General features: G+C 41.2%; 1 protein-coding gene across 5 annotated transcripts in view; it reads right to left on the bottom strand.

The window, feature by feature from the left end:
- Positions 1 to 15,966, bottom strand: part of ESRP1 (epithelial splicing regulatory protein 1) — a 92,714-nt gene that overhangs the window by 35,828 nt on the left and 40,920 nt on the right. For all 5 annotated transcript variants that reach the window (XM_040354681.1, XM_040354680.1, XM_040354679.1 and 2 more), the window contains exons 5-6: positions 1,340 to 1,441; positions 161 to 215 (exon numbers count right to left, since the gene is read on the bottom strand). In XM_040354681.1, the coding sequence (XP_040210615.1) occupies positions 161 to 215; positions 1,340 to 1,441 (157 nt within the window). The remainder of the gene's footprint in view (positions 1 to 160; positions 216 to 1,339; positions 1,442 to 15,966) is intronic.

The raw sequence follows: 15,966 nt of genomic DNA, 5'->3' as shown, positions 1-15,966 counted from the left end.
GAGGAAATTTTTGTTGGCCTCCTGGGCTCTAGAAAATATGTTCCATGTAGATCTCTACATGGAACGTTTTCAAAAAAGGTCATTAACAATTTGCAAAGCCTTAATATTCATAGAAAATATAATTGAGGCTGTTCTGACATCTAAATGGTTCTAAACTCACCAAGTACCAGACTCAAATTTGTAGTTTACTCTTTCTGGGTCTGAAAATGTGTAATCTAAAATAAAAAAAAAGGCAAGTGAGACATCAATGGATTACAAAATTTGTTTAAGAACAGAAATATGTTTTTGCAAAAATCATTCCAGTAACTCTTCCTATACATTCATAAAAGTTAAACATTCTTAAGCTGTAAAAAGAACTGGCCACTCTAACTGCTTGTAGTGTGAAGTTTATAGCGCAAAAAATAAAAAACCGCAGTGGTGATCAAATACCACCAAAAGAAAGCTCCATTTGTGAAAAAAAAAAAAGCCAATTTTGTCTGGAAGCCACGTCGCACAATTGTCAGTTAAAGCGACAGTGCCGAATCGCAAAAAGTGGCCCGGTCATTGACCAGCAAAATGGTCCGGGGCTGAAGTGGTTAAAAGTGCTTTTACTGCTTGTTCCAAACACAAATCGTTCAGTGTGCAAAAATCTAGGTACAGGTTCAGTTTAAAATCCATCTTTGCGATTCAGTGTTATTCACACATCTGTAAAGGCTAGTGTAATAAAACAAAGGTTTGTTGTCAAAGAAAGCAGATTCCAGAGTATATCATAAAATTAAGATTTTAGTTTTACTTAGCCATTTCATTCCAGTCACTGTACTCACAATACAAATAATTTTGCAGAATTTAAACCTCCAGCACCATTAATCCCACCTGTACCACAGCATCCTAAACACTCTCTGAACTCTCTAAAACAATTGCATTCTGTAATTTGTTTTATTGGTTCTTCATTTATCTACCCCTTGCCAACTGCATAGCTTACAATTTAATAATTTGTAAGAGCAATTTGCACAGCAGGTATTTCCTGTGAAAGGTGTGGCCCTTCAGTGGAACACACCCTTTGTTATCAAGCTTAACAATTTTAAACATTAATTCAATACATACAATTGTATTAAACATAAGTTAAGAAAATTGAAATAAAGGTAATTGTACATAATGAAAATATTCAGTTTGCCAATGTGACAAGCTAGAATTACTACAGGTACAAAATGAACTGGGCAACTACTGTATATGGCAATACAGTCATACAATTTGTTGCACCAGTAATAGCCATGGCACCCTTTCACCTTTGATGATCAGAAAAAAAATATATATATATCACTTTTGTACATTCATTCAAGAGTAATAGATTTTTACTTACTGTATGTTTTTGAAATTAACGTCAGAATTATATCTGCCATAGTGGTCACCTCTGAAGCTCCATGGGACATCTCTTCTGTATTTAAGTTTTCCAGTCCCAAGTCTGCAAATTTTGGTTAAGGAAGAACATGTGTAGCTGTGGAGAAAATCCACACAAATCAACCAAAGTGCTTGTCAATGTATCCACAGATGGAAAATAGGTCATCAAAATTTGGACACCATGGACATTCCTGACCGATCATTCTTAAGGCAACTGTCAATCAGCCAGTCAATTTTGATTAATTCCATTTAGAGGACCCAAAAGCATTCCCACTCCCATTGAAAATGATGCACCTACAATGTGTAGCGCCCCCCTTGCTTTCAGCATGGGCACTACGCTTTAATTTAGTGGGGAACGGGAGAGTTACCTTGCTCCCATTCAATGTTTGTCTAAATTTGATGATCTCCGTCATTCTGGAAGTTCCACTGGGTCAGACTGGTCAGGGGGTGCAGTGCCACCCCTGGCCGGCAGCTGGCGCTAGAGGGGTTCTGGCAGAACAGATCTTTTCCCAGCAGCCAATTAGAGGATGTTATCCCTCGAGGGGCATGCTGGGGGAGGGTATATTTGTGAGAGGTCATACCCACCTTCAGGGTACGTGCATCCATGGACCCCGCCGGCGTGGCCCATCTGGCCAGAGCTGAACTTTGCAGCGAACCTCTTCCCGATGAGAGAAGTGACCCCAGTGCTCCACTGGGTTCCGAGGCCTACTAAAAGGATCCTAGTTTGGGATCGGGTGTCCGGACCACTGACAGGTATGCTTGCTGTCATCCGGGGACCATTTGCAAAAGAAGTCTACTGGGAGGATTCTCTGTCCTCATTTACTTAAGTCCTCTATAGAATTTGGCCTGTGGCAGGGGCCCTAGAGACAGGTCCGTGTGAGAGACCTGTTCCTTCCAGTATTATTCAGAGTGACGCTCCGGCTGCCAGGCCTATCATAGGGGTCTGTCCGGGGGCACTTTACCCACTCCGAGCAGAGTGGCGACGTGTAAACATTCGGTTTAATGCAGAGCAGTGTATTGCTCAGTTCTATATCCAGGCCTGATACTGCATAGTTTCTTGCTTCATCAACCTTGACCTTCCTAATGTATGTTGATGTTGGCCGTGTTTGGCCTGGACAATAAAGCACTGAAAACTCTTTATTGGATGTCTGGACCTCCACTCACTGTTGCTATTCTCACAGTTACACCCTTAGACACTGCCAGGGTAACTTAGTAGGCCGGTTCCAAATCATTTAGCGGCTCCTCCGGGGGTAGCGCTACAAATGTATACCACATAGGGGTGGAATGCGAACACGTATGCTCATTCCATGATCTTGCGTCAGAAAGATTGTTCTGTGGACAAATTGTTTAGGCCTGTAGGCAGCTTTAAAACCTTCAAATCTCTACCATCAGATAATTTTTAGAAACTCCCCCCTTATATTCATCTCTTCCTTCTCAAATAACCAATCATAGAATGCAGCCAAACTTGTATCACTCAAAACTAGTTCCATTACTTCTAAAAATTTCAGTAATCTCCTGGTTACTGGCCATCATCTGTAGTTCTTTAGCAGACGCCAAAGATGATCTGTTAAAAACCAAGCCCCATGGAGAGAAGATACTCGCCTTGTGATGCATAACAATTTATATCCTCACTCCCACAACCGTGTCAACATGGTCTATATTCAAAATCCCATTTAAAGCGGAGGTTCACCCAAAATATCAACTATATTATAACACAATCAATGCATCTACACCAGTGTTTCTCAATTCCAGTCCTCAGGCCCCCCCAACAGGTCAGGTTTTCAGGATTTCCCTCAGATGAAAAGGCTGTGGTGATTACTAAGGCAGTGAAACTGATCAAATCACCTGTGCAAAATAATGGAAATCCTGAAAACCTGACCTGTTGGGGGGGGCCTGAGGACTGGAATTGAGAAACACTGATCTACACCAAAAGCCACCAGAATTTGTTTTATAAAATACCATAATATTGCCTCTGTGTGACTTCCGGCATTTCTAAGCCTTTCCCCGGCACCGCAATGCAATGTGGGCATTCGCTGCAATGTCTTCTGGGAGCACAGTGTCGTGCTACCCAAGATACATTGGGGAACGCCGTGCAACGAAATCTCAAGAGATTTCACATACGAAGTGACGCTGGAGTGGGAGTCTCTAAATTCGCCATTTCCAGGAAGTGCTTGCCTGTGGGCTTCACAATGCCCACAAGCAAAATGGAAACAACCTCAAATGGATTTTACAACTCCTTTGCCAAGAAAACGGACAGCGGATATATGCAGAGACCAAAGTAGTGAGCGTACCTTACTATTGTTAAACTGCAGTAAATGCTAAAAAAAAAAAAGCTTGGCCGCGGAACCCCTGCTTTAAGAGCATTAAGATGGACATAGACAGCAGTCAGCATTTTTGTTTAACCCTCAACTTTGTAATATGAGGACTACCCTTACTATTCAATAAGTGTAGTCTACGTCTTTGAATTTTTGTGAAATCCATGTGACCAGTGAAAGTCGTGCTATATTTTTACACAAATGTTTAGCTGATAAGTTAAGGAAGGCCATTTTGAATCATTTCTGCCAAGCAGCTTTATGGCCAACTAGAACTTACAAGATCTGTGTGTCAAAATTTCACGATGATGCAAAACCCAAATCATACAAGGCCTCTGAGAATATGGTTCCAGATCAGCATGCTTTTTTCTTTAACGTCAATAAAAAAAAGTTGCCAATGCAAAAAACATGTATAGGTAACCTACACTGGGAAGATTTTGACTCTTGTTCCATATAATGTTGGATTGGTTAATGCAAACAATACAGAAGAGCACACGCACAAAACAGACCACTCATACATCTGCTTTGCATTGCTTATGCCAGCGACAGGGGAGCTGCATTTACACCCCCAGTTAAACCAATAAAATGGCAGCAAGGGAATTCTCACATTCTGGTAAAACATATCTTAAAATAGTTCTAATGCACATGACCAATTATTTTAAGGGTCAAACTAAATATGTGGTTACGAAGACTCATTGGTCTTTACGAACAGCTTTGTTGTGTTCCAATGCCATAAGAGAAAATTCCAAATAAGAGACTACAGTGAGAACCGGCAAGAGATAAATGCTGCAGATTATGTTCAACCCACACATGTTCTGAGAATAAGCCATTAGCATGCATGGAGGACCCAGCCCTTCCCTTTATTGCTGCCACTCCAGCTTGTCACAACTTGAACGAATCAAACACATCGGTAAAGTTTTCAGGACATTTGTTGTGCAATGATGCAGACAAACAATTCGTTTTTACAGCAGCACGCAGCTTGACTGGAAGTGATGGCAATCTTCGCTATAGCGAGAGTAAAAAACCTGGATATATGTCATGAGTCAGTGGTTGCACCCTTCACAATGGGAGAAGTGAAGATTGAAAGCAGACAGATTAGCCGGCCCAGAACTGGTGTTTCCAGCACACAATGCAATGTACAGTCACAAGAGCTGGTCATGTGTTAAATGCATTTAAGCGTTCAGAAAATATAAAACAATTGGAAATATAACGTGGCACAAAAAAAAAAAAAAAAAAAAAAATGAAAACCATATACAGCAAGAATATGCAATTAGCAGACCTCCAGCTGTTGCAGAACTAAAAGTCCCATGAGGCATAGCAAGACTCACAGCCACAAGCATAACACCCAGAGGCATGATGGGACTTGTAGTTTTGCAACAGCTGAAGGTCCACCCATTACATATCCCTGATATACCAGTATAAGACTGATGCTTTTAAATTTTCTGAAACATAATTATATATATACACACACACACACACACACACACACATATATACATATATACACACACACACACACACACACACACACACACACACACACACACACACACACCCCATTACTACACAATTACCTTTCCATTTGAATCTGCTGTAATCTAGTATAAACTACCGTAAAATTCAATGTAATATGCCAACCTGGAGGTGTTCTGTACATCGTGGTTTTATGGACCGCCCCCAGAAATGTAATTTCTAGCGAATATGATTGGCTCACCGTTTTCCCCAGAAGTCTGCATTTAGATGAAAGTAAAATTCCAGGCATCCTCTGCAATACTAATTGTATTGTTGGCAATATACTCTATAAAAGTGACTTTCTTCTAAAAGGGATGCAGACGCTGCAATTCTGCCGACAATGAACATAGACTCCCATTCAGGAACCAGGATGTCCAAAGACACAGTAAATCCTATCGTTTTTTCTTAAACACACAATCCTTGCAATGTACAGTACATGGATCACCCAGAGGTGTTTGTGTTGAAGAGCAACTCCGCCTTGCTATGACTAAGCACTTGTTTCAGTGCGAAACGCGTCAGTGGTCAGGTTTTATTTTGCTGTGACTTGTAGTGCTGTCCTTTTAATAAAAGGCTACAATTTGTTCAGCGTGCGGCTGTCCAGAGACAATCTTTTTTCCGGCTCAACTCCGCCCTCACTCAGGAAAAAAAAACACGCACACGGCCAAAAAAGTAAATTAAAAAGATAAAAACCCATTCTGCCAATACGCCATTATTAGTATTTTTTACTCCCCTAAGCATTCTGTGTAAACCAGCAGCATTCTATATTAAAAAAAAAAAAAAAAATATGGTTCTTGCTTGTGTAAGATTTGGAACAAGCATGCAAGATGACACCCTACACGCTTCACTGGAATGCTTGTTCCAGTTATTGCCCATTTTAAAGACATATAGGTGATTCACAAAGAGTTAGGCCGGCTTATCAGTAGATAAGCCGACCTAACTCAGAATCTACGCCGACTTATGTTTAAGTGTATTCTCAATCAGAGATACACTCAAACATATCCAAGATACGACAGCTTGCGCCGTCCTATCTTAGGTTGCAATATTTTGGATGGCCACTAGGTGGCGCTTCCATTGCGGTCGGCGTAGAATATGCAAATCAGTAGATACGCCGATTCACGAACGTACGCCCGGCCGCCGCAGTACATTTACGCCGTTTACGTTAGAGATAGGCCGCCTAAAGAGCTTAGCCCTAGATGGAATAGTAATGTTAAGTATGGCCGCCGTTCCCGCGTCGAAATTCTAATTTTTTACGTCGTTTGCGCAAGTCGTCCGTGAATCGGGATTTACGTCCACGTCAAAATCAATAGGCCCGTGCGGCGTACTTAGCCGCAATGCACACTGGGAAATGTAGGCGCCCGGCGCATGCGCAGTTATAAAAACACGTCAAAAACGTAAGGTCAAGCCCCATTAACATAAAACACGCCCCCTTACACACATTTGAATTAGGCGCCCTTACGCCCGCCCGCTTTAGGCTACGCCGCCGTAACTTTGCAGGCAAGTACATTGTGAATCATGTACTTGCCTAGCTAACTTACGGCGGCGTAGTCTAAACACGCTAAGCCGCCGCAAGTTTAGGCCAATGTTTCTGAATCTAGCTAATAAGGCTTTGGTCTAAAATCAGATATTTTTTACTCGTGTCACAAAATAAAACCAAACTATGGGGAATTAAAGAAGACAATTTATTTTTTTATTTTTTAATACAAAAAAAAAATAAAAATAAAAAACATCAAAATTTATACCCCAAATTAAAAAATTCAGCTCTACAATTTTCAGAAGCTGGTAATCAACTTTCAACCAGTAACCAAAAGTGCTCAAAACAAGTCTCATATTATTAGTTTCTATTATTGATAACCTGTCAAACCTTCAATGGGAAAAAGTGTGAGAATCTTCTGGCATTAGTGCTCACTTTTGTGAGAGTCCTTGCAATTCCAGCACATGAGATTAAATGATTTTTCTCATGCTATAGAGATTCAAAAGAGCAATTGGGTGGATCACAAGACAGCAGTTACATACTTATACAACATTTTGTCTTCAGGGAAAGGCGGCAGTGAAATGGGTGGAGTGATTCACGTAGAACAGCCAAGAACACTGCACTCAGCATGCCATAAGGCATCCAAAACAGACCAAACTTGCTCAGCAGGCTTGACACATATAGGATCTGTCATGTTGCTTGTTGTCCTGTCCCTACCCAAGCGTCTCACACTTAACCCACTCTGCATAACAAGAGCACCCAGCAGCAAGAAGACGTTTAACCTTGCAACCAAAGCTACTGAAATGTCACCATATTTTACAATGCATGTTTTAGAGTGTACAGTACTGTAAAAAGATGGAAACAAGTCCCCTTGTAGACCTCTTAAAGTTCAAATTGCAGCCCAAATTATTATTTTTTAAATACGTGCAAATTTTTTTATTTGTACAACCAGTCCTCAACTTCTGCATTCCTCACAGGAAAGGACGAGAAGCTTCCCAGTGGATGCAGACAAAAAAATTAAATAAAAAAAAAATGTACGTCTGGACAAAAAATAGCATGTGTTTTATCATAAAAAAAAATAAAAAAAAATGTCCTGGAACAAGCAATTCACTAAAGTACACTATAGTTTCCCATTAATGGCAGTAGTAGACAAATCCCTCAACTAATGTAAAGAACTGCATGTTTTACAGCAATCCTGTCCCTTCCAATCTGTGCGAGGTCAAGGTCTCCTCATTACTTGAAATGTCAATGAATTCAAAAAGATCCCAATTATTACTGGGTGGAAAAACCACCCAGGTAAGATTATCCAAACATTTCTAAAAACATGGACAGGTAAGCAAAAGACAACCACATAAAAAAGAAAGTGGCTCCGAGATGAAATCCAAGCCGCCAAGAATCGGAATATAGAGTTCAGCACATTTTCTCAGAGGAAGTCACCCGGAGCCTTCTCAACAGAAATCTCACTAAACAAACAAAGAACCGACACATCCAGGATGTGTGAACCTGGAACATGTTAAATGCGGATTTGCATGGACGCTGAAAGTTACATGAAAAGGGATAACCATTTTCAGCTCATTTTCTTGCTGAACACATAACCTAGCCAACCATTCATGTCACAGGATGTGCAGAACTAATGAAACTGATGTATAGACGGAACATATTTGTCCCACAATTGTTCTACCTTGGCTGATCTGTTATTAATATTTTTCTTCTATGAGTTTATACACTGTGTATTTTATAAATCACAGACTAACATTTTCATGTACTTCTTTCATCTGAAACACCTGCCTGATCCTGCTTGTCACTGGTCTTTCTTGTTCAAAACTGACCACACAAAGCAAAGAAGCAGATTTGTGTTAGAGTGGTCAGTTTCATTCTTTGGCTGTCCAGACACACAGAATGCCCCAGAATGCCTGTATTGGGAAGTTTGTTGAGTAAACATGCTTCCCAATTATAGCCTGCCTCCTGAACATGTCCCGCTGCTCAAGCACAATTTGCATCTTGGCTCAGGATGAACAGACTGGAACACAGGCACATTGCATGTATGTTTTGTCCCAGTCCAGCCCTGCTTGTTAAACAGAAAGGAAAGTAGGGGACTTATTTATGGTCTACCTAAGGGATCTTAAGCTCAGCTCCATCTTTTTTCATATCTTAAAGGAAAATATCCAAACACGTGAAACCAAAAAAGACTTTGTCAAAGCCAATCAAATGGAATTGCCACTTAGGCCCCTTTCAGACGTCCGCTCCGTCTGTCCGTTCATTACAAGTCCGTTAACGGACTTGTAATGAATCCCTATGGGGACGCGTCCGTTAGCGGATGGAGCATCCGCTAGCGTCCGCGTCAGTCGGGTTCCGCTTTTCCGAACGGAAGAAACCCTATTTTTCTTCCGTTCGGCGGAGCGGAACTGATGCAGACGGACAGACGGTCCGTCTGCATCAGGTTCCCCATAGGGGACAGCGGAGCAGAGACAGGGCGGTCCCTGCACTGTGTGCGGGGACCGCCCTATCCGCCGACAGCTGAGCGGGGATCCCCGCTGAGCCGACGGAGACACACGGAGCGGACCCGGAAACGGTCCGCTCCGTGTGAAAGAGCCCTAAAACGTACAGAGACCACCTCACAGGGCCAGTATGACTGTGGAAGCAGTAGACCCGCGCCATGCGATTTGCTCCAAATTCTTGTCACTTTTAGACTTTAAGAAAAATTTTAGTCTGATTGGTGTCTGTAAGAAACCAACAGGCATGTTTTTTCCTATAAGGCTTTCTAAACAGGGCAGGCAGAAAAAGGGTGTTGCAGCATCACAAGCAAGGATGTCTCAAGATAAGTGACAGAGGGAGTGGTGTGTCTGGGAATTAAAAATCAAATCAATCAGCCGGTAGGCTGTGTTCCTTTTCAACTCTAGTTGGAGGGTTATTTTCATACCCACCCAGTTTCTTCACCTGTAAAGGCTTTTGGAAGTATCTACTGAATGTTCCTCGTTTTCAATTGATTTTTATTAGTTCCTTTCTTAAATACAAAAACATACATAATTTTCCTAGTCATTTTTCAATGTACAGAATCTAATCAATGCCTATATACCATATTTATAAAAAAATTCTTTATCATAAATATCTCCATATATTTTACCATCTTACCTTCTCATTCATCCTACCTCACATTCATCCACCATCCGCCACACAGACCCGCACAAAAAAACAAAAAAAAAAAAAAAAACACCCCATAGCCTTGAAGACAGTATCAACACCACTTGTTAATGACCACTGAAACAAGCCATTTGGTCTTGTGGAAGCAACAAAATGTACCCTTAAAAATATACAGGTGAACACTATAAAATTAATATACCTACAGATCACAGTGCATTAGCCTAATCAATAAGTTGTAGACAAGTTTTATTTAAAAAAAAAAAGAAAAAAAAAAAAGAAGGAGAAACATTGTGACCTTCCAGCAGCCATTCTCAACCAGGGTTCCTCCAGAGGTACCACCTCTTGTGGTGCCTGCAATATTTCAAGTCCAAAGCCACAGAGAGCAGCATGACACCAATAATCTTTTCAGCTGTCTGTAAGAGGGGGCATTTGGACCACCACTGAAAAGGGGGCATTTTTCCCACTTATCTGAAATTAATTTTAGCAGGTGTTCGAGAGACCCGAAAGTTAGGCCAGCCATACAAGGTTCAAATCTCAGCCGGTTCAGCAGGAACCGGCTAAGATTCAAACTGTTAATGGGCAGGCTGAATGTACCAAGTTCATCAATCCATTAACTTGGGTACAACCAGGCTGCCGAATTCTCTTGCAATCACCACTAGTGGTCGCTATAGCCACTAGCAATCACCGTCTTCTACTGGTGGGGATGGTTTCCCCTACCATCTGTCTGTTGATGGGGGAATCTTGCAAATTTCTTTCCTGTAACCTGTGGTTTCACAGTGTATGGCCTTACTTTGGAGGGTTGCCCTGGGGGGGGGGGGGGGGGGGACAGAAATTTTAGAAATGCTGAACTAGAGTATTTGATATCCTGGGTAGATAATTTATTCAGCACCCACCTGCTGTAAAACATTTTTTTAAGCAATCTTGAAATTCACAGCGTAGAGTATGAAAAATGCAGTGTCCAACATTACTGGTCAATGCAAGACCGACCTCTTTGCATTAGTGCTGCTCAGAGCGGGTGAGAGATCAATTCCGCACTGCTCAAAAAACCTCAACCACTGGAGGGACCCTGGTTGATAAAAGCTGCCTTAGCTACTTTACTGCCAAAGAACTAAACTGTCAGATTGAAAGGACCAATTCCCAGCATAGCTTAAAGGATAAGTGCATCTTTGTAAAAAAAATTATAAATAAATGTAGGTAAGAAAAATTGGCTTTTTAATTACTTAGAAGCCTGGAAAGCATTGCACCCATAATCAGCAGATAGCAGGTGCCATGCAGGACTCCTGCAGACTGTCAGTAAACTGTCCGCTCGTACTAGCAGGTAATGACAGGAAGAGACAATGCACTACTTGGATTACACAACTCCACCCTGGTAGTTCATTGAAACTACAAGCCGATAGTTGTAATTCTCCCATTCACAGAACTTTGAATGAATAACGCAGGCAGAGTTTTTTTTTTTTTTAAATGGCGACATCAAAAATGCTACTGTTGCAGGCATTTGACTTGATTCCAGCCTGCAAAAGCACCTCTATGTAGCTAGTGCAGAGACAAGGTCATCCAGGATTAATTACAAAGTCCAAGGGTCGGGGCCAAAAATAATATACAAAGAAGATAAGGTGCAAGTTATATACAATGTGCAGGAGTCAAGAGTGGGTAAAGAAACACATATAACCTACCATTTATGTACCCGATTGACTTAAACATCTTCTCTGATTTACTTTCATAATAAAAGGTTAAATTTCCAACCCCAATAAAAGATAAGCCACCCTTGCAGTGGGGTCCCTGAACTCCATGGGTTAAATGCTCATTTTGTTTAGGGGCAGAGAATAAGGATATAAATAAAAATACTTAAAGGATAAGTTTGCCTTAAATAAAAATGCACATATATTTTAGCAGGCAATTTTTTACAACAGGTGTGACAGGCACAGCATTATGAAGTACCTTTATGTCCTGTGGCATTAGAATTTTGATTTCCCTTTCTTTTAGCACAATCTGTTACTTTTGAATTCCTCTAGCGCAGTTCTAGTAAGTTTAAAGAGCACGCCAAACTCTTGAGATAACTTCATTTACTTCAGCTTTTCTTCATATATAAACACTGACAATTTCGCAGCAGGCAGTCCATGTACAAACACATGTTGAATAAAGTATAACAAATGGCGGTTCAACTGTTCAATCTTGTCATTCTACATAAAATGGTAGATCTATTTCCTTCTTCAGTATCTGTACTCTCACTTTAAGTTAAACACTTTATGATCTCTCTGAGGCTTAAATCAATAGTTTTACTTGCTTTATATTGCCGGATGCAGTTTGATAGCACGTTTGAACATTTGCTATGATGTTTAAGGTTTGAATGTTTGGTGGAACTAAAAGTGAACACATAACTTGTTAGTATACAGTTATAATCACATTATTAATAGGAACATATTCAGAGCTGTAGGGGTTCTGAACAGTGCACCTGCATTTCATTTAAACTACAAGTCTGTGTGCGCAGTGGCAGATGAGACTTGTTTCTAAAATTCACAGATCACTGTGTATGAATAATGTGACCAAGCCATTTTCAAAATGTGACGGTGGGTGCATGGAAAAGCACCATCGCCCACTGACACAAGGGGGGCACTGAAAGAGGGGGCAACATGTTACATATTCCAAAAGAAGGATGAACTTCGCCTTTAAGACAATACCCAATGTCCCTTTGTTTCGTCCAGCCTGCTGTACTGGATAAAGTTAGACCTGGGTGTACCCAGCTTTGCCGTATTTCTTGCTTCAGCATGCTACCTCCAGCACTGACTAGTCCCCTACAACTTCTCTGAAAGTTGTGATCATCACACTCCAGCCTCCTCATTGTACTACACCGAGTTAATATCCCTGCATAGTTGGCATATGATGATGATGTCTTTGAGCAGATGAGAAGGAGCGCTGGAGCTGGACGAAGCAAGGAAACGTACCATTTCACTCTGGAGGATGACTTTTTTTTTTACTTTTGAGTTGGGCTGTATTATGCCACCACATCCCTTGCTGTTTATGCTCATATTTTTTAGGTTAGAACTACTGGGACTTTTCAGGTGCTATATTTATGCATACCACATACACATTATCTTATTAAAAGTCATTCTTTGTGTATGTGCAATACATCTTTATAACACCTGAAAAGCCCCAGTAATTCTAACCTATTCAACATTTGTACTTTCGCTTTCAGTAAACCTGCACTGCAAGAAGCAGGGTAGGTTTACAGCACAGCATGGTATAGTCTGGAGGGCAGAGCAGTCCGACATCCATCCTCTGACATCTTCATTCTGGCCTGGGAAGCACTCTGGTGTCTGCTGCTGAGAAGTAGTAATCAGAGCTTGAGATTTATTCTGGCTCCCCCACCCGTACTGCCACGGGCCAGCCAGCCTGACAAGAACCTGAGCCCAGAAGCGTGCGAGTTTCTACTTTCAGGAAAGGCAAGTGTCTGCTTCCGCAGATAGGCAGACAATGAGGAACCGCGCATCCTTAGCTCTGTTCTTGGGCAGGCTGTAGTGGCAAGAGGTTGGGGAATAAGATGGTGACAGCTGGATTATTTTGTGTACAGGTTATTCTGCATGCTCACAACCTGGCCCCTCTCACACAGCGGTCGGGGTACTGGGGTATTCTGGTTGATTAAATCTATTAATGCTCAACGCACCTAAACATGTGCAATGCACAGCTTTTCCTCTGCCAAGAGATGGGCTAACCGTCGCACTGTGTGCATGATGCCCAACTTCTCAAACACCATACCATGTAAAGTTATTTAATATAATGTATTGAGTTGCTATTAATTGAATGGTTTCCTGATTTTGGAGAAACACAAAAAAAAACAAAAAAAACAAACACACCCCCTAATAATCATCACTGCCTATTCCGGAGAACTAGGCTTAAGTGTTTAACCATAAGAATGATATAAAAAAAATAAAAAAAAAAAAGTTAAGACGAACGCACCTTTGCAGGCGACAGGAATAAAGAACGTGAATACAAGTGGCGTGTAGGTCGCCACATGACAAGAATCAACAGAGGAGTGTCGAGGCTGAACACTTATTACAGGCTGTGAAAACACTGCTGCTTTCCAGATATTCAGCCACCCAGAGATTACAAGTGCACAAAGGATATTTACAGCCTTTTGTGATAAAGCCACTTGGCTTCATTTCACGAGCTACAAATGACCAGGTCAGAAAACACATTATGAAAAACCACACACACACACACACACACACACACACACACACACACAATGCTAAGAAAAAACCATAAAAAATTCCACCATGCAGTACTTACAGATCGCAGTACTTACAGATCACACTGCTTCCAGGGGATAAAACACCCCTTGGAAAAAAATAGTCAACATGATCAATTGTGTGTTGCTCACAACATTCCAGATTCTCTGTCATTCTGAGAGAAAATATAAAATAAAATCGGACTCTGCAATGGAAAAGTACAATTCTTCATATACTTTATTAAGCAGGGCACAATTTAGGTGCTATAGGTTTGTCACCCATACACAGCAAAATATTTTATGGACCAAAAATATATATTTCAGCTGTGTATGGATGCTGGCAGATTTAAAAAAGGCATAGTCCACTTTCTGCAAAAATGCAATATATACCCACATTAAAGCAGAGCTCCTCCCCTACAAATATGCCACATTTGTCGAGTCGTTCTTTTTCGGGGGGGGGGGGGGAATACTTGCAATGCCGGCGCCACGGAAAGGCATGGAAGAGAAGCAAGGGTTCGGGGGGCTGCATTGCTGGACCATGGGACAGTTGAGTGTTTATTAAAAGTCAGCAGCTACACTTTTTGCAGCTTCCAACTTAAAACACAAAAATGAGTGGAAAAAAAAGTGCAATTGTTCATTTTTCTATTGGAGCCTACATAGCATTGAAACTGAAAGTAATGCATCAGGAAAGCAGTGCACAGGTTCCTGCATGGTGTACTCCCAGTCACAACATTGCATGGGAGGCAGAGACCTCGAGTTATGGGGCTGGAAGAAGAAAAGCTCCATTAAAAGCTGTGTCCCTTGGCTGCAGTGGCAGATTGGACTTGTATAATTTTCATTACTAGACCCCAGTGAATGGAAGGCACAACTGTGTTGGCAGCACCATGCATAGCTGCAGAAAATATAAAACCAAAACAAAGTGCTGCAGAGAGAAGAACCCCATTTAGTTTAAAGGGTAAGTGGGGTTAGGGAATCCAACCATATTTCCTAGTGCACCTGGACCAAACCGAAAAACACGCACAGGACCTCTGGCAATCCACTCTGCGGCCACCCCAGACATGTGTGAACCGAATCCATCGAGAGCCGCTCACGCTTGTCTGTCATGCGAACCCAGCCTAAAAGGTGAAATGTGTACCGTCGTCTGTTGCCTGTAATGATCTCAGTGGCTGTGAAGAACATGTACGGCCCACAAAAAACAATAAAAAAAAAAAAAAAAAGGACTTTAAATATGCAATCCAGGTGATCCTACATAATATCAGAAACTGACAAGAAGTGTCCATAAAACCTAATATTTGTTTTACAATACAAAGAATTACTGGATATAAACAAGCTCACAATCCACGATTAAAATAAAACACTTATTAAGAGCAGAGATAAAGAGCCTGCGTCCTAACAGGCCAAAATGTCAACTCATTTTGTGGGAGCTGCTTCATCAGGACTTTGATGCATAATAAAGATCTTCCAAGATAGGATTGTATTCTATATGTAGAAGAGGTGGGGGGTCCTTACTGTGAATAATCAAATACCACCCAGGTATAGGCCAATTATATGCATGTCAGACAAGAGTCAAAAGTATAATCCCAGCTGGAAATATGTCCCCCCAGTTCCAACAGCACTGGTACATAGTATAAAATACTCCATATGCAGATAAACTACAAGCCATATAACAATTAGAGTCTCACCATTACAAATTAATATTTTGATATTGGTAATAACCGGTCTCAAAAATGCATTGAGAGCAAACAAAGTGGATTTATATCCTTTGTGGCCATTGAACATATTCAAAGCTTTTGCGCCTGGAGCTCAGCTTTCAGTACTTGAAGTCATACAATCAGAACAAGGATACAAACAAGGAGTTCTAACATTTCAATTCTACATTCGTGTTCCAGGTCAGTGGCTGACAGTGCTGCAACCAGTAGACTAACAAA

Source organism: Rana temporaria, chromosome 5, assembly GCF_905171775.1.
Source record: "Rana temporaria chromosome 5, aRanTem1.1, whole genome shotgun sequence".
Lineage (NCBI taxonomy): Eukaryota > Metazoa > Chordata > Amphibia > Anura > Ranidae > Rana > Rana temporaria.
Note: the sequence above shows the minus strand (reverse complement) of the source record. Positions and strands in the feature narration are given on the sequence as shown.